Source organism: Aulonocara sp. 'chitande type north' Nkhata Bay, linkage group LG7 (genome assembly GCF_057382095.1).
Source record: "Aulonocara sp. 'chitande type north' Nkhata Bay isolate Kocher_YH1m ecotype deep benthic linkage group LG7, A_spYH_male_GT1.1, whole genome shotgun sequence".
In the NCBI taxonomy this organism is placed as follows: Eukaryota; Metazoa; Chordata; class Actinopteri; order Cichliformes; family Cichlidae; genus Aulonocara; species Aulonocara sp. 'chitande type north' Nkhata Bay.
Genome location: NC_141350.1, coordinates 3,462,611 through 3,486,795, shown reverse-complemented (window position 1 = coordinate 3,486,795; position 24,185 = coordinate 3,462,611). Strand labels below are relative to the sequence as shown.

The following is a 24,185-nucleotide window of genomic DNA, read 5'->3' as shown; positions in this document are numbered from 1 at the left end:
CATTTTTAATTGTTTTTTATTTTGTGTCAACTCTTCATCATTATTACACAACAAGTCATCTTTTTGTTTTTTTACTTTACTCGGCTTCTCTCATGCTTATTACTGGCCAGTATTCACAGTAACAAATGACATGCTGTCACTATTTCTGTGGGCAACTGTAACAGGACACACCAGACAGAGTGGTTCAGAAAGTGGTTGACAGAAGGAAGAATGCAATTTCTACAACCAGCATGTGACATTCCTCCGACAGTCTATCTGCTTAGATTTGGACCCTGCTCTGGCTTTGAGTCATTCATTCATGCACCGTAGGAGCTTACTGCCGCTCTAAACCCAACAACACAATGGCTCTGATCTCCCAAATGCATAGTAATGAGAGCGAATCCAAGCATGTACAGAATAAATCTAGTCTGGACACAACTGGCAACATTTTTACTTTTTTTTCATTTATCTTTAAAGTTTCGAACTTGTACTGTAAGCAGCGCGGGGCACACACACGTCTCCCTCCAGCAACAAAAAAATTCCCCCCCTTCAAGCTTGAATCAGCATCTTGTCGCAGCGAATCTGCAGTAGCGGTCACATAGTCTGGTTGGCCCTTGCAGTACAAATAAATATGGGAAACGAAAGCCCAGAAATCGGGAACAGTCGGTTTATTTTTCAAACCATTTCTGTGGTTTCACTCAATAAATATTGTCTGTGAAACGTTAAGGCTTTGAGTCCACTTTGGTTTTCCATTGTCATTATGTTCTTATTGTTTGGGCAGCCTGACCATTTTGCCTTTTCCAGTGTGTATACAGAGTATAGAAGGTGATTTTAGAGTCGTTTCATTCTTTGTTTCTCAGATGTGACCCAGCAAATAAACTGGGAAAAACTTCACAAACTTCACAAATGCAAAATGGCAGAAGTTAGTGAATGAAATGAAATTTTGTTTCTTCATTCAGCAAGTTTGTCATCCTCCTTGTGGATACAAACAGTACCTTCCTCCCTTTACGTGTAGATTTCATCCTCTCAGCTGCTCCCTCTGATTGTACAGAATAAGGTTCACCTTCTCTGTGCCATTACAAATCTATAGATGTCTGATTGCAGTTGATGACAGAATAAATGGGAGAGAGTGACTCTGTCTGACCTCTGATTGCAGCATGAAAGCATGACATGTTTTAGCCTTTTACAGTAAGGGCCTTTAAAGCGGCTCAGTTAGAAACAGAGTGAGCGAGGCTGGAATGTTGACTTAATGGTTTTGAGAGAAATGGATCCCATGTTGCTGCAGTGATTATGGTTAATAAAGGCTGACCGAGAGAGCGTGAACTGGCATATTTTGTCATGTATTAGTTGGAAATATTCTTGCTCACATTTGCTTGCTTTCATCATATAAATTCCAGGTTTTTCCACAGCAGGTGATACCACAGAACTTACAAATGAAAATGTTATTTTCACATTTAACATGTCAGTGTCTTTGATCAGTAGTGTGGTGGGATTCCCCTCCTGTAGGCCTCCTTCCCACTTTGTCTTACCTCCTTCTTCATTACAAACATATCTCTCTCACTGCAATGTACTCCACGTGTTTTGAATAATACTAATCATCATCTTAGTACTGACCAGTATTACAGTGATTATCAGGCAGCCATAAAACAGAGTCTCCGTTTTACAGGTAAATTGATGCATGGAGTATTTCTTCTTCAGTCACCTTTCTCACTCACTATGTGTTAATAGACGTCGCAGCAGATGGCCCCGCTCCTCCCTGAGCCTGGTTCTGCTGGAGGTTTCTTCCTGTTAAAAGGGAGTTTTTCCTTCCCACTGTTGTTCATGTGCTTGTGCTTGTTCATAGGGGGTCATATGATTGTTGGGTTTTTCTCTGTATGTATTATTGTAGGGTCTACCTTACAATATAAAGCACCTTGAGGCGGCTGTTGTTGTGATTTGACGCTGCATAAATAGAATAGAATTGCATTGAAATTACTGTTCATGCTACACAGTTGCACTTGTCTTTCTCAGATCAAGTCCGCAGCTTGATCCAACTAACTTGTTATATCTTACAATACATTTCAATGTACATTGCCCCTAAGTAATTTAACAGTCACCAAAAATTTGTAGTTGTGGAGGAGTTTGAAAATGAGCCACGGATGTAACTTTAAACGTAAAAGCCAAAGAGCATAAAAAACAAACATTTATTATATTTCTTTACTATAGAATAAAATAAAAGGGTTAAATAAATAATAAAATAAAACAGTTGGTGCACATGTGAGAGAAAATTGCGAGCCGCTAATTGAGCTTTATCATCAGCCATCTGTTGGTGATCCATAACACACTGTTAGGAAATGGACAGGCTCGTATCTTGTCTTACTTGCTAACTATCATGTTTTACACCCAAAGTCTGTCTAACAAAGGGAGAGCACAGCAGCTGCAGCAGCAGAGAGATAGATGGTAAATTTGTGGTCCATCAACCACAAGCTTGATTAGTTGATCCAGCAGTTAAAGATCAAAGGCACGAGCACAGAATGTATCCATCAAGCCTGCAGAAAGGTTTATGCAGACTTTTTAGGGACTCGTACTAAATTCGAGCTTTCTGGGAGTGTGTGTGTGCACATGCGTGTGACAGAGGTAATACTCACTGATTGGTACCCTGAGCTCATTTTTTCTTTCATTATAAGTCTATCAATGTGAGGCAGGATCTTGATGAAAGGCCTTCTGCAGACAATTGATCTCAGTAATGATGAAGAGGTGGGGATAGGTCAGACATGCCACTTCTTTCACTGGATTTTCAGTTAGGTGCTCGCTGAAGTGAAAGCCAGTCACAGCGCTGCATTTTGATGGGCTACCTATATGTGTTGTGTGATTGATTTTTTTTTCTTTTATTCTCTTGCGCGATAGAATAATGCCCATTTACCAAATGCAAAAAAAGGCTTGTGTGTACCTTGAGAAAAGAGCGTTTTTCTCCAAACAAATTAATTAAATTTCTCCCTGAGGTCTTTCCACTTTTTTGCCACAAACCTTCATTCACAAAACTAAATGGATGTTTAAAAGAAAAAACCTGATTGAGTTTTCTTCTCAGTCAAATGAACCTAATCAAAGTGGAGACATGGAAAAAGGCAAGCACAAACAGGGATTCTGTAATTGGCCTGTTTTGCATTTTATCTCCAAGGATATTTTATTCACACGCATGCCTTATAAAGCCTAAATTGTTTCAGTTCTCAGCTGATTGCTGCTAAAACACAAAAGAGAAGAAAAAAACACTGCCCCATGCCTCCTACAGGGTTGTGCTCAACCACCTATTTCAGACTAAACTGGATTATTGACAAAAGACACAAAGCGGGAACGCCTTGGTTTTCCTGCATAATAGAGCCGTAGCGCCCTGGGAGCCGTTGCCTGGTAGTAATTGAACTTATGCCTTTGAACAGTAGATGTTTTTAACTGGAGGCATAGTATAGAGGATGCACATGTTTGTTTATTCCAGAGATTATAGCGACGGGGTTCATGTCCCAGAATATATACATTTTCACATTTTTTTCTTTTGCCACTTATATATTTTTTTAAAGGTCAGTGCATTTGGTGAAGTATGCCAGGAGGAGTAATGGAGTTACAAATGTGTACTGAAGCAAAATCAAAGGGCTGTTTTATGTTTTGGGTGCTGCCCGAAGACTTCGATATGCATAGAAAAAGTTGAACCTCAGTGCAGCACAAGAATTTGCATGAAACACCGCCTCAGTCTGCAGCACTGGCATATGGACGTGGTTAAGGAGGAGGTGTCTGAGTGTTAGCTGCTCTCTGGGAAGAGTCGAGGCATATCTGTTTGTCACATTTCCAGGTACGAATGATTAGAATTTAGGGCTGTCACAGGTGAATATGGACTGAACTGAAACATAGTTGCCACTTCATTGTCCAGTAGACAGCGATCTGCATCACGCCAAGAACAAAAATTATTTGCAGAAAAGTACACTGTAAAAAAAATCGTGATATAAAAGTATTTTACAGTTTTGTACTGTTCTTCTAGAATATCATTAAATTCACATAAATAGACTGATTCTATATTTCAAATGTAAATTAACGTTAAATCACTCTAAATGTAATAAAGTATAATTTTCTTGTTTTGTAAATGTATCTGTCTGTACATGAGCATATTTAGATAAAATACATTCACAAATGCATCATAATTTCACAAATATTTGTCCGTTATTTGAAAGATTGAACTGTTAAATGTAATTCTATGGAAAAATATATAAAATGATTCGTATAAACTTTTTTTACATCAAATAATAATAATTATTATTGTTATTTAGGGCGATTGTGGCTCAAGAGTTGGGAGTTCGTCTTGTAATCAGAAGGTTGCCGGTTCGAGCCCCGGCTCGGACACTCTCGGTCGTTGTGTCCTCGGGCAAGACACTTCACCTACCGCCTACTGGTGATGGCCAGAGGGGAATTATAAAGTGGAATTGTAAAGCGCTTTGAGGGTCTCATAAAGCGCTATATGAATGCAATCCATTGTTATTTAAACCAACTGTGTATTTCTGTACATTTACGTATTATTATTCATATTGCTGCATTCATTGACCTTGTTTATAGGTAATTTCATTGTTTAATCACATTAAATTGTTCCTAATTTAATGTTTAAAAGCACTTGAAAAAGGCAAAATCCCATGCAAAATTAGGGCAACAAACTGTATTGTCATTACTGAAAATAACCGTATTTTCATGGGAAAGTTATTTTCTGTTATTTTCTGGTATTATTTTGGCGCCCCAGCTGCCGGAATATTACCGTTTTTATAGGATTTTTTTTTTTTTTACAGCATAATTCATTAACAGCACTGAAACCACCTCAGAGGACATTCGATTGTTGTACGAATCGGGCGCCGTGACCGAGGACTCTCAGATTTGAACGATCTGTCAAAAACAGACGGAGCTTTTCTTCCTGTTTCTCCTGCAGTGCTTTAAGTTTGCAGCTTGGTAGCGTCTTGTTAAGATTTGCTTAAACCAGAGTCATCTAAAGAGTCTGTCAAAGATCCTCATAAATCCCAGCTGGATCTCCCTGAAGCAGTCATTGAGATGTATTAACACTGCTCAGCAAGCCTCTCTGTTAAAGTCTGCTCAAAGTACAGCCGCTGGGCCTCAAAGACCATTTCAGTCCACTTCATTTCTTTGCAGGGTTCCTGCTCACCTGCTTAGATTCAAAACTGGACACAGCTTCTGTGATTTTAGAGATGATTAAAAGTGCCGGGGAAAAGAAGAGTTCATACGAAGTTCAGATGACAGCTTTTAAATCTGGGCTGTGGGGCAATCATTGACTGCTATATGTATAAGTGCATCTGATTTTCAGTGCTACCCAAAGCCAAAAAGCATGTAATTCATTCACATGTGCAGTGTGCAGCTCGCTAAGAACTTATCATGAGACAGACAGGTTATTCTGACTGGTATCGACATGTTCATTTTTGGGACTTCTTGCAGAGGTAATGATACCATGTATCATGTCTTTGCAGCAAATATGAACTAATGGCACAATGACTGACAAAGTAAAAGCCTTTGGTTCTGTGCAAAGGTGATACATCTCATGCTGACTCTAAAGCTCCCCAGTTAACACTTCTCACTTGTTTGATTTGTTTAAAATAAAATTTAAAAAGCTGTTTTATTTTTTAGGTTTAATTTAGGCCAATCAGCTGCTAGCTGTAGCTTCATATTTGCATATTTGAGGATCTGTCTCATTTCATTGTTTTATGTTTTATTTTGACCAGTTCTGTGCTTCGTCCAGCAGCGAGCAGATCATAGATAGTTTCTTTTTTTCTTTACTAGACCTTCTAACCTTTATTTTGACCTTACCACAGACAGGTGGTTAGGTCAAAATAATTGTCATTGCTTTTTATGAATTTGTCTAGCCTTTCAACATAAAATCTAAACTAGATTGATTTTTGTTTCACTTGAGTGGTTCATCTATTAGGATCCTGCACAGCGACTTATTGTTTCATTTCCCTAATTTGATGTCATTTAATAGCATCTAATGAAAATTTGTCTTCATCCTACCGTCTGCCCTGGATTTCCACAGGGAGCTGACCATAACGCTTTCAACAGTTGCTCAGATTAATGAGAAACTGTGGTCTGGATCTGACCTTTTGTTGCCAAGCGCCTAAACGACTTATCCAACAGTGGCATATCCTGGCACATCCCCACAAAATACTGAATCGCTGGGGGTTGATGTCAGGCCTCCGGTGAAGGGTTTGACAGAGCTGACCTTATGTGAGATCTTTTTTTTCATTCTTGTGATATTTCCCCAAACTGTTTTGAATAATATATCCAATATTCAGCTGCGAGTGTGTGTTGTTGTTGTTGTTGCATAAGGTGAAAGAAGCCATTTGGGAGTTGATTTATTTAACTCTTCACTGTATCACACCAGTGGGAGTTGTTACAAAGTACTTCTGTTGGTTTGCCTTTTATGTACGAGTCTTTTATATTCACCCTCTCCATCTCGATGCGCTGAATGTGATATTTTTCGTCTGTAGATCATTTCCATGGTGTCGCCTGCTGTGTTTTAAGCCTAATTTCCTGCTGCCTTTGTGTGGCAGCGACAGCTCTTTGTATTTGCAGTGATCATTAGCAGACAACAGCTGTCCCCAGAGGTTACTGAAGCCTTTCTTCACAGATACAATCTGAAATGACAACGGACAGGCGAGAAAATCAATAGTACAACCCCTAAGCAGTGGTGGCATGATGTCTATGATCACAGATGAGACATCATCATCCCCTTTGGCGTGTGGAGATGGAGAAAGATCACATTCACTGTGGGTTCAGGATTGCCTTGGGTTTCAGCTTAAATAATTGGATTACAGCATCAATGATGCCCTGGTGATTTATATGCAGGTGGCTGAGACTCTTTGGGTGAGCTATCAGCCAATAGATCATATTTTGATGATCTATATTATGTGCGTTTGGGGCGTGAAATAATATTTTCAGTTTTTCATTCATTTTATTTCGAGGCCGTGTACAGGTTTCTGCTGTAGGACACAAACATGTTTTTTTTAAGTTAGACTTTCCAACATTAGCACATTAAAAAAGGTCGGTTGGTCCTAACTTTGGAACAGGCTCGTGGAGAAACAGAGCCAGTAATTCTTCAACGCTGTGCCAGCAAATGATTAAACAACCAAACACGCTATAAATATTGCATCGGCATTTCCACACAACATTTGGGAAAGTGTTTAATATTAAGCCTGTAACACGATGAATGGAGTTTATGTAGTTGTGTTTATTTTGTTATGTCTGCAGAGGCCATAAATAGAACATTAGGATGCAAGGTCACCTTTATTTTGAAAAATTCCCAAACTGACACAGTGTTAATGTTCTGGCTTTAATAAAACTTTATGTGGTGTTCCTCCTCTTGGAAGGCATGAAGTTCAAAGAAGGGAAAAAGGTGTCACAAAACGTAATTGCTTTTATTTCACAGCTTTCTGTGCAAGCACACACTGGGCACAACTGAAGATTTTGATGAAACACATTTCAAAGCTGCTCCGTTTAGTCAACGCTTTAGGAATGGTTATTGAATCATTCACTTTCCGATGACTCGCTGCGTCTGTAGTCGAAGCAGCGATTCTGTTCTTCCACTCGTTGGTCTGGGTCAAAGTGAAAGTAAAGGTCCGAGAGTCGCAAATGTACAGTCACTGAGAAAACAGTTGCAGTGTGAGCCTTTAATGTTTGCAGTATATTTTGTAACATTTCCTACTTTCCTTTCCTGCAGATTGACGGTATAATCTCTGCTTTTGGTTTTCTTTGTCTTTCAGAGAAAGAACGCCCACCTGCTGCTGAATGTGTTTCTGCTGGCAGCGTGGGGATTCTTCCTATTGGCCTGTCGCTTCTACTGGATGGGTAACAAACCTCCAAACTTCTCCAACTCTGACAACCCAGCGGCTGACTCGCCCTCGCTCATCACCAGGACCCTGACCTTCTTCTACCTTCCTGCTGTTAACTTCTGGCTCCTCCTCTGCCCAGACACACTAAGTTTCGATTGGTCGATGGATGCCGTGCCTCTGATCAGGAGCCTTGCTGACTGGAGGAACTTTCATACAGTTGTCTTCTATTCTGGTCTGTTGTTGCTAGCTTGGTTCGGCTTGTGGACACATCGTGCACCGAGGGGAAAGGACACTAATGGCAAAGTGCATCATTACACCAATGGCAGAAATGGGAGCAGTAATGGGCACAGTTACAGTTATAATGATTATGAGCACGTGAACAATTCCAATACGGATGCTCACATAAATAATACGCAAAATGGGACCAAAAAGCACTATGAGAGCAGGACTCTGCTACCTACCACTGAAAATGTTGTGGTGTTCTCACTGGGCCTCTTGGCTATCCCTTTCCTACCTGCCACAAACTTGTTTTTCTATGTGGGATTTGTGATAGCCGAGCGAGTACTGTACATCCCGAGTATGGGCTTTTGCCTGCTGGTTGCAGTGGGGATCAGGTCCCTCTACATCCGACTACGCCGCAGATCATCCAGAACAATGTTGGTGTACTCCAGCGCAGCCCTGGTTCTATTTTTTGGTGTCAAAACAGTTTTGAGGAACCAGGACTGGCAAAATGAAGAAATGCTCTACAAGTCAGGGATTTATGTCAATCCTGCTAAAGGTAAGATGTGTGCCTTTATTCGTATATGTGTAAACATGTAAAATCACACACACTTTATATGCAACCATTATATTTATTTGTCTGAATAATTCAAAGCAAATATTTAGGTGAGGTTTGATTATGTGCACCGTCCATTAGTTTGCTATCATCCTGAATAACTCAAATAACACATTTTAACTCTCAATATTCTTACGAGTCTAGTATTATTCTAATGAATACAACAGAGCTGTACTTTTTGATCTGACACTTTTCTTATACTCGGCATGCAATCTGTTTAATTGGAAAGGCACCATCTGTGACTGGCACCTTTAGTAAAAGATCAAATATTCTAAAGCTTCATATTAAAGGTCATCAAACAATGATTCTTATCCAAACCGAAGCTCTTGGAGCTGCTGAACGGAGAAGCAGGACAGGGCCCCACAAAGCAGCAGAAGGGCATGTTGTGTTAGCTAATTTCCCTTTCAGATTCTGCAGCGGCGCTGAGGCATGACAGCTGTTTGTTTTGGCAGGCCATCAGCCGAACCAAGGAGCAGAAATGTCCACGACTCACATTCAATAAAGTTAATATGAGATGAGAAAAGAGCCCAGTCTCATACACAAACACACACACACACACACACACACACACACACACACACACACAAAGTGTGAAATTGTGAATACACAGAATGTTTACGACACTTTTTTCACTGAGCATTCAGAGCAGGTGAATGAAGAAAGCTTTTATTTTTTTCCTGTTATCCTAGACACTTGTGTGTTTTAAACGCTGCACATTACAGCAGTGTAACCACCCGTTAATGGATTTTATCTTCCTATTGAATGAGTATTAGAGAGGAGAGATGGAATAATACCTCAAGGTTAAAAAGTACTACTCTTACACATTTAGAGCAGCGTGCACCTCATTAGGCGCATCTCTTGAGTCATAATAGTCTTTTATTTTTAATACTGTACACTTTATAAATTATTCCAAAGCAAATTGAAGAGATGCTAATGTTGCACGCTGCCATTAAGCATTAAATCCCATTATTGTACCTTTTTCTCTTCGTATTTATTACTTAGTTCATGTTTTCTGGATGTATTTCCACACTGCAGAGTATCTGCACAATATGTACAAAACATCTTGGCAGCCTTACATCTCCTGTCAGTTACTGCTCTTTGCTATTTAATGCCGTTAGCTATTCAATGGCGCTGTGGTGGTCTTCTTTTCATACACACTGGAAAAACTGGTGGTTTATACACAAAGCTCCCCCGGTGTGCCATCTCTCTTCAGCAGTACTGTCTTGGTATGCCAGCTGCAGCAGAACAACGTCCTCCTCAGAGGTTATAAGGCACTGAAGCCACGGCAGCATGAGGCTGTGAATAACAAAAGAAAATGATTACTTGCCATAGAAATGTTCCTCCTGCTGTTATAATTCACCGACTTTTTTCTTTTTCTTTTGATTAACCTTTTCTTTTGTGACCCTGCGTGACCCGTCAGCATGGGGCAACCTTGGAAATGTCTTGAAGAGCCAGGGAAAGATGGAGGGGGCGGAGCAGGCTTACAGAAATGCCCTGTATTACCGCAGCAACATGGCTGACATGCTCTATAACCTGTGAGTGTTTTTAATCACACTTATTGTTGCATTCAATATTTTCGTCAAACATTGGCCCCAAATTTTTTATTTGTTTGTTTGTTTTTAATCTGTTGATGCTACTGTGCATTTATAACCATCTCATTGTCTTAAAACGTGAATGAATGATTGGAAAAACTCTCCTTTCTCATGTGTACATTGATCAGAGCTCCTCTGAGAGGAAGTGCCGTCTTGTTTTCAATTCCCCGGGGCGCTGTCCGCCTGACAGCGTTATTAATGATGCTGTTTTAGTCTGAGGGGAAAACACAAAACACCGGCCAGTACTCAGTGTGATCAAATGTCTGTGGTTTGCGAAACTGTTCCCTTCACATTTATCAGCTGGCTGATGTTGGTGTTTAATCATAACAGAGGCTTTAAACTGAAACGATCTCCTCTTTAGAGTTTTTAAAGCTCTAAATTGTCAGAACTGTCTTTTCCTTTGTCTGCTCCAGTGGTTTGCTGCTACAGGAGAGCAACAAGTTCTCAGAGGCACTTCACTACTATAAGCTGGCCATTGGGAGCCGGCCAACTCTGGCTTGTAAGTACAGCTCTCCTTTTTTTATTGACAATCTGCAGCACTTGTGGTCGTGGTTGTGCTGTGTCCAGGCAACAGCGAACACTGGCTGTGGTTATGTGAAGGGAAGGGAAGAGGTGGCAAAGGCCAGTGTGTGTACAGCTGAATTAAACCTTCGGTGCAGCTGTGCGACTGCTTTCAAAGCCCGAAATGTCCACAGATAAAGCATAAACATTAAGTGATTTATTATGATTGAAGCCATGGTGCTTCTGTTTATTTTATTCTTGCTTTGTACATTTACTTATTTTTCTCTCCATTGTCCTGTCCTCCTCTGCTTTGTCTCTTCTTCTCACCACGAGTTCCTCGCAGTTTTATCCATTTCTTTTGTTATATTTTCACCTCTTTTCTTTTTGCTCCCTGATTAGTGTAAATCACATTCTTACCTGATCATGAAATAAATTAGCTCCCCGTTGTTCTGCGCATCAATCAATGACAGATAAACAGACAATCCTGAAAGTTTCTTCCTTTATTCCCCAGATTAATTATACACCTAATCAAGATCACAGTTAGACTAGAAAATTTCCATTCAGCGTGCAATTATCCAATCTGTTAACGCTGATAACAAGGTTAATTAATTACCCTAAGCAGCACACGTTTTGAAGGCGGATGAGAATGTGACAGCTAATGTGTGTTTTTTCAAGGTTACACTATTACTCACTGGCCAAACTGTTAGCTCCCAATAGTGCCTTTGATGAGGCACTATTGATTTGTGTCACTTTTTTGAGAGAAAGAATCAGTTGTTAGAAGGCTGACGAAATTGGAAAAGTTTTCCTTTGTCTCTGTTTTTCTTATCTGCCGTCCATCGTCTGCACAGCCTGTCGTTGGGAAAAGGGTTCAGATATTTACCATCAAATGCACAACAATAAGCAGAATGGGTAAAATTGTTGTAAGGTGGAAGAGTGAAGAGTAGAACATAAGCATCAGGATAACGATTTTCAAGGACGTTGGAGGGAAAAACAAAAACAAAAAGGAGGTTTTTTTTCTAGCTATTTGTTTTTGATTTGATATGTCCTGATTGATCTTCTGTTTCAAGTTAATTTATTCCAGCAGCCAGACTTGATAGGGAGTTGTTTAGAGAGGAAGGCCTACAGAGACTAATTACCCTTCAGCTGCGTATTGATCATTACTGTAGATGCCGTCTTTGACCGTTCAAGAGAAAGTTTAACGTACATTCAAAGTATCCCGCGGGACGTGTGCAAATATCAAACATACAGTAAAGCTGGAAAAGCATCAACAGTAGTTTAATGAAATTCATATGAAAATGATTTTTTTAGCCGTTGCTTCAAATCAACAGAGGCAAAAACAAGGACTTTGTTGGGAGAAGGAATCCTGGATCCCAGATAAATGAGCCACGCTACAATATTATGTGCTTTATCACTTTATATCACTGTGACTGGAGCGTCTGATGCCAGTTTATCATTGTAAGCACAATTATCACTGAGCTTTTATCGATCGAGTGAAGCGACAGGAACAGTCTAAGCTTTCTGTTTGTGTTTCGTTTGATCCCAACAGCAGCCTACTTGAACACAGGCATCATCCTGATGAATCAGGGTCGCCTAGATGAGGCCAAACGCACTTTCCTGACCTGTGCTGATATCCCAGATGAGAATTTGAAGGACCCTCACGCCCACAAGAGCTCAGTCACAAGCTGCCTGTACAACCTGGGCAAGCTGCTCCACGAACAGGGACACCAGGAGGTAATGACAGATTGCAGATCTCGTATGCAAAGAACATATTTAAGGCAATAATAACCTTATAGCATGTCATAATAAAGGTTAAGGATACAATAAAATACACCAAGTGGAGGCAAGAATACTGTTTTTTATTTATGTGAATTCCCCCCAAAACCCGCCCTTGAAACAGGAAAAGGAAATGTCTCAATTGCATTTGCAGTAATATAAATCGTTTTTTTGTCTCATCTTTGTTTTTTATATTTGTCTAACAAACAGATCCATTGCTACCATGGGAGTTGAAACAGTACTCCTCTGCATATGTAAATGTTGGAACCGAACTCAGTGAACTGAGATGAAATGCAGCCTTTTGGGGAAACAAAAAAAAAGCTTACTTTTATATGGACATGTTACAAAATGGTCTCAGTCATAGGGGACAAAGCGTATGTGCAGATACTCCTCAGGCTGTTTCTAACAAATTTTCTCTTTCATGCCCCAAAAGACCTCCAGCGCTGGCTAAAGTAACTGGTTTTCCACTTGCTGTACATTTATATTGAAAATACGCGCCGATGCTGCTGATTCAATCAGGAATGAAGCGGTCCTACGGCCGATTCAATAAAGGCCTTTCTAAATTGTTGGCATCCTTGAGGAACAGAGCATTCCCACTTCCTCTGACCTCTAACCGCAACATTTGCTTCAGCAATAAAATACTTTCAGGTCCTTCTGCCATTTAAACTCTGAGCGAGTCTGAGGTGACTTGCCGGACCAACACATTATACATGCTAAAGTCAACAAGCGACACGGCTCTAGTTGTCTTAACAGCCGTGACACTGAGGATAGAGCCTTTGTGCTCAGCTCTGTATGAAGCAGCCTTCTGGCGACCCCCAATTCCACGCTGTGTATTCATATTGTCATGGCCCCGGCTGCATGGGAGGAATGACGAGTTACCCCAGAGCCGGCTTCTCTAGCGGGGTCTCTGTGCTCTCTAATGCAAACGTCCCAAACCTTCTTTTTTGTGTGTTTCATTCACAGGAGGCCCTCTCTGTGTTTAAAGAAGCGATACAGAAAATGCCGCGACAGTTTGCACCGCAGAGCCTCTACAACATGATGGGTAAGAGCTGCTCGTGTTTCAGGACCATGAGCGTAATAGATACTGTTTTTACTGTGGAAGAAAAAAGTCTGTGGAGGTCTTGGAGGTATTATCAGCTGGTCATCACACATTTATGCTTCACAAAACACAAGAAAAGTACAAAGGCCGTGTACTTCCTGCATATTGTGTATTATTTTGGACTATATTTCTTTATTCCTTGCATAAACATTAAAGATCTGAGATTTCCAGAGCAGGCTACTATAAAAGGCAGTAAAACATGAAAACTTCAAAAAATCACTATTCAGGTCCATAATATCCTGTAAAAAGAAAGAAAGAAAAAATATTTGTAAGGCACGGTGTCATAAAAATTAGTAATACGAGCCAAAAGCAGGATTTCTGTTGGTGTTGCTGAGATTTTTTGGGGGGTCAAAAACAAAAGTTAGATAAATACACGTATAGCAAACTGTGCTAATTTAAAGGAACGAAGGCAGTGTGTGAGACAGCTGATCTGATTCATACAGTTAGACAGAGGTAGACAATCGGAAGCTTTACAATGTCATGTTAAACAGATGCTTTTCACTGCAAGAGCAACCCAGCTTGTTGCATTACAGCTGTAGAACAGCTGCTTTCAGCCTCATTATATCTGTGCACTCCATTGCTTTTTCTTTTTTCTCTGCCCTTCCTGCTTGTTTTTCTCTCTCTCTGTCTCTCACACACACACACACACACACACACACACAGAAAACCTGGAACAATAAGTAATCCAGACTAGGCAGTGCCACAGGTTTGCTTATGTGTTGGCAAAATGCAATGCGACGGAGCTCCTGAGATTATGTCAAAATGTTGATGAAAGCTTCAGGCCCCATTAAGGAGCAGCGTTGCGCCTGTAATGGAGGCACCGAGCCACAGATCTGTGATTTCTACAGCTTAGCGTTGTTTCCTCGCTGAGCTGATTTGCACATTTGGCACACCTGCTCATATCTATTTTCAGTTTCACTCACTGCGCTGCTCTCATGCTGTTTGTCAGACGCCAAGGAGCAGAAGCTTTCATCAGAGGCGGACCTGGGTGGTAATCTGTACCCTGCTGGTCTCGCTCCAGCTCTTTCTGGTTGGCTGAGGAATGTTCCACTCCGAGGAGCTGGTTTTCAGCTCCTTGGATTCGATGTCACTTCTAATTACACGTTAATGTTTGTGCTAATCTCAGAGGTACAGAGGTCTGCTGCCAGGAAATGGAGTCAAGTAATTTGGCTGCTTTTAAGCCAATCAATATAGGAAGAGGTCGTGTCAAAATGGACCAATATGTGCATTTTTAAACAGCTCAGCACCTTGGATTAGCTATAAGTCACTGCAGGTTAGATAAGCCTCTATATAAACATGATGATTATTTATTAACCTTCGAACTAATAATTCAGTATTTACATTTAAAATAACCACCGGTGTAGGACTTTTACACACAGAGGTTTTCATTATGACCCAATGGAAATGGAAAGCTTGGTGTAATGCTGCCTAATCCACTCTGCTGCTGATGGGAGTTTTGTTATTATGTAGCTACAATCTGATGGAAACATGCAGCATGAGGCTGTAATGGTAGAGCAATAATAGCTACACACGGGATTGCTGCAGCAGGTAGCGCTGCATGTTGGATTTTTACACCTGACACAACCCCAAAGGGATTTTTGGCTCCTCTCATCATCAGAACAGGGATCTTTCACTAGTTAACCAAATGTGTAAACCACTACACTCTATAACTGGAGAAAAAATAACATATTAACATGTTTTGGAATAAAATTAATATGTATTTGCATTATTTACATGCATGCATGCATGCGTCTGTGTGAAAGAGGTATCTCTATGTTATCACTTATATGAGGAGGTGTGTTTTCATGAGACTAAAAGGCTGTGGGCAGGCGTATGTCACCTGTTGCTTATCGCTGTCTTTTCAGTAAAGCGATTAATCTGAATCCCCACTGAATTCAAACCTCAGTCTCCTCTTGTCTAAACAACTCTTTCAGTCATTTGGCAGTTCATAAGACTTGGTGTAGATTGAAATATAAACCATATTACAAGTCATATTTTAACAAGTGGGCTTTATTCACACTTTCCCCCTAAATACATCATGATGTTGATTTTTACTGTGTTGCGTTACCAGCCAGTCAGTTTTTTCCAACCATGCGAGGGTTGCTGGATAGCTTTGTTATTTCAGGTGTTGCTTTAGCAGGCAGAGGGTCAGATGTGGTGGTGGGGGAGGTATCGGATGATGTCTGACAGGTCAGGAAGAGTGAAGGAGGACAACGGGAGAAATCTTGTCCTATTGTTCTGTAAGCATTACGGTGAATTTCTGCTATAATCAAGCACACTTAGCTGAAATGAATTACTTCAGGAAAAACCCTGAAATAAGAGCATAAATAATTTCTTCAGTATGAATCTAACATGTTTAAGCAATTGCAACATCCTCCAAAGCCTCTTATTACTCCATGTGTTTAAAATATGATGAAAGTGCTGGAAGAAAAATCATTAAGTTTGATGACTGGATTATAGTCTGAATTTGTTGCCTCCCTGTAATAAAAATCAAAAGAATAAAAGACAGCTGTGTGATGTTTTAACCTCTGACACTTGAATTGATCCCTCATGTGACGCTGTCTTTGCCATCACAGGAGAGGCCTACATTAGACTGAATAAGCTGACTGAGGCTGAGTTTTGGTACAGAGAATCGCTGCGAGCCAAGCCAGACCACATTCCTGCACATCTCACTTATGGGAAACTTCTCGCAATGACGGTAACGTTGTTTTTGTTTTGATCCTCCCTTATCTGTGTTTCCATTCAGTTTGCTATCATACGTTCTAGTGAGTGTTCTGATTAAACACTACCCTGCGACCAACTTTATTATTTAAAGGTGTATCCCACATTTAGTGTTTGGTTTATGAGATTAATTTAAAGTTAATTTCTACTTTTGCTGTTTTATAGCATCTTTCTTTGCTTTGGAGCAAATACATCAAGTTTCAGGGCAAAACAAACACACTGATGTCCTCGGGGTCATTTTAGCTTCTCTGTAAATGACTTCCTGATTTTGTCGTGCCTCCACATTTGCATCTTTAATGTGTTACTAGAAGCTACTAAAACAGTATTCTTAATCAACTGCCTAGAGAGCGCTCGAATCTCTACACTAAATGGAAAGAAAGCTAACACTGCCCGGCATCTTCCAGGTCAGCAAGTGAAAGTGAAACCTGTCTTGTGTTTTACTAATGAAAAAAATGGAGGCGTCTCCAGTATAGGAGCAGTTTCCAGAGTCCTTGAGTTTATGAGGAGCTGGTCGTGCAGTCGTTCGGTGATCGACTGCAGCAAGACGTACATACTCGGAAAAGAGCTGAGAAAAAAAGTAGTCTGATCTGAAAAGGACTGTCAGAAGACAAATAAACAAGTCAGACAGAGGCTTGCTTAGAAGGTCAAAAAAAGGGTGGAGGCCTTGTGTTCAGCAGACACCCCTTTCATCCACTGCCTGGGCCCTAATGAGAGGAGCCGGCAGCAGTGATATCTGGATTTCCAGCAAACGGCTGCACTCTTCCTGCCCCTTTTTTATTTCCTCCATGGAAACAGAATTCTTTTCAAGTTTGTTTCATTTATAGTTTTTCCTCAATCATCATTTTGTGACTATCCTCACTGATAGGTGGAGGAATTTAACAGGCAAACCAATTTTTCCACAGTTTTTAGACATAATGTTACCCTTTTTTGTGTCAACACATATAAAACCAAAAGCCTTGGAAATAAACTTGAAGTCAGTTACCACTTATATATCTGCATGGCACTGGCTACTGCCAGTAGCTAGTGAGCATAGCATAGCACATGAATTGGAAATAAAAAGCTTGGCTTCGGGGATCACTAATTAACACGTTATTTTTGGGCTGTTTAATCCATACAAAAACTGAGGTGTAAAAACCACACTTTGTGGTGTTATAACATTTTTATGTGCCAAAAGTTACTGAACCCAGCCAGGAAATAGTTTGGCATATACCCCTAAAGAAAAAAACAAAGAATGTGTCTTTTTTTTTTCGTGTGTTTTGTATAGACTGTAGGCTTGGACGGGCCGACTGCTTCTGCATTTTTTGAGTCTTCAGAAAAACCACAAACTGTCTTTCATCTGAGTTGCTGAAGTGCTGTACAGTTGTGGATCATTGTTATTAGTCCTCTGCACACTGGCGGTGGATTGATTTGCCGTTCTGTCCGCTGACCGGTTGCCAGCTGAAAGAATAGATCAACTGGCAACGCAGATAAAACTCACTTATTAAGTTGACATGATCCCTGTGAAAAATTCAATGGAACCAAAACCCATCAGCAAGGATGGTTTCAGGGAATAACTCAATACTTTAAAGGAGAGTATTAAGACTTGGTAAAGTTGATTCAGAGAAGAAGTCTGTGAGCTGTGAGGAGAAACTTAGGAAAGTGTTATTGATTTGGGGGAAAGTAGAGTTCAAACCTTCGGGGATAAATCTCTGTAGCTCTCTGACCATGATGGATGGTTTAGGGGTCTTGAACCCCTGTGATCCCTTGAGTGCAAATGAAAGTGCGATCAAAGACGGGATCTAACTTACTTGGATAGGCTTACAGTGACTCTATTCTTTAAAGGAATTTCTGAAAGATTTTATTGAAATGTGTCAGACAAATGTTACCTGTGAACACAGGCTGTTGTTTAATATGTACCGACTCCGGCGTTTAATGTGATCCAAAGCAGTGCAGGAAGAGCAGCCGTCTGTCACCTCCCACCTCTGCCCTCCCTGTGCAACAACTGTGAGCGATGAAGACACTTCAGATGCTGTCAGGGACTTTGAGGTTCAGATCCCTCTGGGAGAGGCTGCAATATAAGGTTTAGCAGCAGGGTCAGAGAAGGGTGAGTGGTGGGTGGCGGAGCGAGCCTTTCTGTGGCTGCTGAGGCGCAGAGAGCAAAGAGACGGCGTGGATGGTGAGAAGAACAAACAGGGGAAGAAAGGGAGAGTTAATCACACAGATCAGTATTGCATGCTCAGCCCTGCTGACCCCCCTGCACCTTCACCGACACCCTAAAGAAGCAGGATGTGTTGTTGGTTGTGCATAATTATAATTATAATGCTCACAATATTGGATTCAGTCATTCACTTGTCATTTCCACAACTAATACAGTACAGGTTTCATTCATAATAACCTCGACACTCACAGAGCCAGGGATGCATCTGCAGTTTGCCCAATGTTATCAGGAGATTTGAGGTGTGAGGCGTGCGCAACTGAGCTCAGCGAGTGTGCGACAAACAGGAGAATATTGCACAATAAGTCACCTTGCTTAATAAGTAGATATCTGACAAAGCTGTATTCCCATGTACTCAGCAGATGTTTGTATGTTTGCATGCTAAACTAGTGTTGGACAATGACAAACAGACTTTAAACAGATTCTACTTACCATTAAACCTAAACAGCCACATCAAACTATCTTTTAGTTTGCTGAGAAAGCCAAGATACGATATCTCCACATGGTAGCGACTTGGTAGCACATCCTGCTTTATTAACTGTTTTACAATGACCAATGAAGTGATATGTTTACTGGAGTAATAAACAGAGTACAGTCATCATTTATAGACGAGGTTCCTTCCATCCCTTTCTCGTGCTGCATTGGTCGTACCTTAGATGAAAGCTATTCCTATTTATTGCCACTCATAATCATAATCATAATCATTTCGTCTGATTAAGGGGATTTGGTGAAATTAAAAAGGGTAGCACAGTTATTAATTTTGACCTATAATAAATGATTTTTTAACAAGTAATAAAAAAAGAAAAAAGTTGTTACATTTTTGAGGTCCTACCAACATCTCGCTTATTCTGTGTATGGTCTCTGTTAATATTCTTAATGTGTCACAGCCCACATCTTTCATGCACTTAGACCTAAAACCCATTTCAGTCTGTCAAAGTTTAAGCTGTAGAGGTTTAATAACTGTAGGTCTTTGTTGAAAAAAGCAGCTGGCGGTAAAATGTCTGCATTCCCCCATCTGTGAATATAAGTATAAAAATACACAAAAGTGATGCTTTTCAGAATAAAACTTCAATCAGCTCTGTTAAACGTGTCCTTGGCACAGGCTTCATTTTCTGCAGCATCAATGGAAACTACACTCAGATGTTTACATTAGAAATTTCTGTATTTATTGAATCTACCGCTCACTGAAAATGAAGTCTGCAGTCATTAATACGATATAGGGCCCATTCCTTCTGTATGACTGAACTGAAGTTCTGCGCTAAGTGTCCCACTCATTCACGTTGTTTTTACTGGCTTTGCATAATCCAGTAATGCCTTAGTATATTAGTCTTCATGAGAAGGCTTTATCTCTCTCTCAAATGCATACTGATGGCTGCATTATTAATGCATCAGCTTTTATCGATGAGTGCACATGGTTAATTGTTGATCAGATGACATCTGGTGCCCAACTGAGATCAGCGATGTGTCAGAGTCCCAGTTGGCACTTCTATTGGCCAGCTGCTCGGTTCTGTTAGAGCTGTGATTGGTTACATGTCACAGTGTAAAGGGCCTGAGGAAGCTTTTGCGGTCTGCAGGGCTTCAGTGTGTCTTCTTCACATCATATTATGCTCGCCCCCCCCTCCGGTATGGATTCTTTCTGGAACATAAAAACAAAAATAAAAATCATATGTGTTTGTGTGCAGTACACCTGTACTTGGGGCATTATAGACACAAGCCTTTCTGTTTTCTCCTCTTCGCTACTCACTGTCTTGTTTAATAGCAGTTAGGCCACACACACTGACAATCTGCAGCTATGCTCCGGAAGTGCTCTTTGCAAAGATAATATGTTTAATGAATGAGACTTTACCCTGTCTGGTCTGCTGTGCTAAACGTGACAGCGTCTGCTTTTGTGGGACGACACATGAGCCTGACAGAGTAACAGTAGCGATCCGTGTGTTTCGTGTCTATTTGTTAAGATTTATTGTTAGAGTACGTCTGTGGTTGGAAGAGGGACATTAGGTATACACAGAGGTATTTTGGCTGTTGAGTCGCGTGTGGTGTTTTTAGACTGAGTAGCTTTGAGGAGCAGTTGAAACAATAATGACTGTGTTTAATCCATCTCTCTCAGGGGCAGAAAACAGAAGCGGAGAGGTACTTCCTCAAGGCCATCCAACTCGATCCCACAAAAGGCAACTGCTACATGCATTATGGTAAGCACGGATATATATTTCCCTTCCAGTGTGACTCACACCAGATTTCTTTTTACATTTCAAATATTTGATTTGGAAATTTCACGCATACATGCTGCACTTGTGCAAGACGAGCACTTGTGCACCTTAGCCGGTTGTTTGTACAACAGAGTTGGCTGACCCTTCTGCCATTTCTGTTTTTATTCTTTTTGATTAGTCGAGAGTCACAGGAAGCAGGGTTGATTTCCTTAGATTGTTCACTGATTTGATGGGTGTACAGAACGTGACAATTTTAGCATATGCCTCTTCTCAAGCTTTCCATTAATCAGCAGTATTACCTCCTGGATTTAATTTCTTTCATAGTACCTTTGAGTTTGTAAAAGCATTTAAAGCCTTGTCTTTGTGATCACCAGGTCGCAAGTGACATTTAAGGAAATTGGTTAATGGTGGATTTTTGCATTTTGTTGAGTACTGTGTGTGTAGGTTAATTATCCAGCCAATCAGGATATGGATTGCATTGATCCGAGCACAGAGACGGTGTTATTTCAAGAAATTACTAAACGGTACTAATAATAAAGGAGATATAATATCCATATGGAACATCCATATAACATCATTTATCTTATTTCTGTTGGCCCAAGTAAAAATATGCAGCAATTAATTTCTATTTCTTGTTCAGATCACAGCTATGGTTTAATTTACAAATATATCTATTCACAGCTAAACACATCAGATCTGCCATATACTGCTGGGTTTTCATTACTTTAGATTGACTAAGTTGTTTGTTTTTCAAAATGTTTTTTGTTTCTGAGACCGAGTGTCCTCAGGCCTGAAGAAGACTCTTCAAAAAAGGTCTTAGAGTGCACTAAAAATCATGAATTTAATTTAGCTGTGTTTATTTGATCATTTTCACTTGCCTGCCTTAGGCAGCAATGCTAGTGATGTGTTTTTTCCTATGTATTAAAAAAGGCATACACTATCCTGCTACAAATGGAGTTTCAGTCAGCATTATTAGAAGTGTACTGCCTCATTTGGGGCTTTTGAATTTTAGTTAAAAAAAATATGTAATAAGTAAAGAAGTTAGCTGATTATTGCTTTCATCCATCTATTCTGCTGGTTACTAAGGTAAATGAATTACTTCCATTGAAGAATTGAGTCATATATGCCTGGGAATAGTATTAATAGGTGATACTTTTATGTTTAGACTTGCATTTCCAACTACTTAGTAAATTAAAGGGTCAAGTAAATTAATTACGCATGCATTTATTTATTTCTTGTCCAGCCTAATTGTCACATGAAAACCTCGCGTGGCGTTCCCCAGGGATCAGGTCTTGGTCCCATTTAATTCTCTTTCTATACACTGTGTAACATAATCTGTAAATAATATAGTGTTAATGTTAGTTTTAACTGTTAGGATACTCAACATAAATAACATAAGTTTTTTTACTTAGCCCGAGTTCTTTTTCGTGTTGCTCGAAGGAAAGAAAAAACCCCAAAACGTAGAAATCTGTCCTCCAGCATTAGCTAGCCCGCTCACAATCTGGGTATGAGCTTAAACTGACAAAGTCGTACAGCCGTACTTTCTCCAATTAAGAAATAATGCAAAAGATAAAAATTATTATATTTTAAGTAAAAGCATATTATTTTTGCTGTTGTGTATCAAAGTCGGGTCCGTTTTATTAGTTGATGTGTTTGTCTCTGACAGATTTGATTTCATTTATCAAAAACAGTGCAAAACTGCAGATCTGGAGGTTTTTAGTGCACAGTTGCAGCCTAAAAACTCACTTAAAATACAGCTCTTGCCTTGTCCTGCACTAAAGGCTCCAGTTTCATCCACAGTTATTAAAAAAATGCGCTTGGGTTCACTTGGTGGTTTAGCATCCTGGCACAGCATTGGAGCTTACCAAAATCAACAGTGTATTAATTCCCCCTAAACCTGGCTCTTACCGAGGGGTCCGCCCCGCACTCGGCCTTGTCAGGCTTCTATAATCCCCTCTCATTAGGCTGGTCCACAGAGGTTAACTGCAAGGAAGGCGCACCCGTAATAAGACATAACCCTCCTGCTGAAAACATTTTTATCCAAAGGGAACAGATCTATCAAGGCTGATAATCTGAACAAATGAGTCTGAAAGATGGCCAAGGAGAGATTTTATGCTGCACTTATATTTAATGTTTCATCATATTGTCACAAGTGCAGACTAGTCTGTCCCTCTGCCCAGGCCAAAAGAAACACTGCGAGGCCGTGTATCCCTACGTGCCCCTGTGGGGATCCCAAAGTGTTTTAATAATGGTGCTGTTCCCTTCTGCCCTGCCAGGTCAGTTTTTGTTGGAAGAGTCACGGCTGCTTGAAGCAGCAGAGATGGCAAAGACAGCTGCACGCCTTGACAGTGGGGAATTTGATGTGGTCTTCAATGCAGCCCACATGCTCAGGTATGTTTTTGATTGGCGTGATTTTTTTCTCTTTCTTCAGGTTTGATGATTTCCTTAGTGCAAGAGCATGCATAAAGACACTGGATGTATTTTATTCTGCCTAGATGAGATGGGTGGGCCACAGTTTTCTGTGGCTGAGTAGAAAGAAAGCTGTGTATGAGAGAGGGAGGTCTACTGTCTGCACGTTTTATCCAGGGGCTTACACCATTCCTCAGCCTCTGTGATTTACTTGGCTATACTTTGTAATCCTCTTCTCTTGCTGCAGTGCCAGCTCTAGAACTCCTGGTTTATCTTAGTGCGTAGTGTAGCTATATATCTCAGAGGGCTGTCTCTCAAATTACATATACCACTCTGTCTCAGTCTTCCATCACTGGCCAGTGCTCATATTTGAACGCATAATTACAAATTAGTGCAAAGTTCAGCTGTTGAGGCTAAGCAGGAAAGCCCACAAACTGTTGTTTGTGAATGAGAGCCATGTGTGGGATTGTATAAATACAGCTATGTGCCAACTTACTGAATGCTTCCCCCCTCCCCCTGAATAAACCTCCAACTTTATATTAGCCAGTGTAGCGATTTCCTTGTTTAATTAGTCACCGTGGGCAACTCTCTGCATATTTGTCAAAACTACGACTGCCAGCTGTAAAGAAAGATAACTCGTGGACAAGTGCTTCGCTGGACTCACCAGAGATCTGCAAAGTTACTGTGCTTAAGAGTACATCAGTGCACTCCCACTCAGCTTTGTTCAGCGTACCTCTGCTGATCGTGTAGTATCTTCACCACCAACGGTTTCAGGCGTAGAGAGCCTCTCCTAGAGTCCAAACTCCTGGCAGCTAAGTGAGCATCAAGCAGCGCTCGGGTTGAACTCATCTCCGCCTGCTTGGCATGGGGTCTCACTCCCTCCACAGCTCGTGTTCTTTATGTGTTTGTCTTGGACGTAGATGTGGAAAGCCCATCGGTTGGTGGGGACACAAGTGAATCTGCACAGGAGAGGGGAAGAGATTAAAAGGGGGAGCAGTAGCTCTCAAATTTGCAAATGTCGTTTATTACCCCTT

The 24,185-nt window shown here is 40.6% G+C and overlaps 1 protein-coding gene across 1 annotated transcript in view; it reads left to right on the top strand.

Annotated features, from left to right (window-relative positions):
• The window catches only part of tmtc2b (transmembrane O-mannosyltransferase targeting cadherins 2b), an 82,737-nt gene that overhangs the window by 49,384 nt on the left and 9,168 nt on the right, over positions 1 to 24,185 (top strand). Inside the window, exons 3-10 of the mRNA XM_086298005.1 lie at positions 7,752 to 8,598; positions 10,076 to 10,190; positions 10,661 to 10,746; positions 12,295 to 12,479; positions 13,485 to 13,563; positions 16,197 to 16,318; positions 20,643 to 20,724; positions 23,019 to 23,133. Of these exons, the coding sequence (XP_086154131.1) occupies positions 7,752 to 8,598; positions 10,076 to 10,190; positions 10,661 to 10,746; positions 12,295 to 12,479; positions 13,485 to 13,563; positions 16,197 to 16,318; positions 20,643 to 20,724; positions 23,019 to 23,133 (1,631 nt within the window). The remainder of the gene's footprint in view (positions 1 to 7,751; positions 8,599 to 10,075; positions 10,191 to 10,660; positions 10,747 to 12,294; positions 12,480 to 13,484; positions 13,564 to 16,196; positions 16,319 to 20,642; positions 20,725 to 23,018; positions 23,134 to 24,185) is intronic.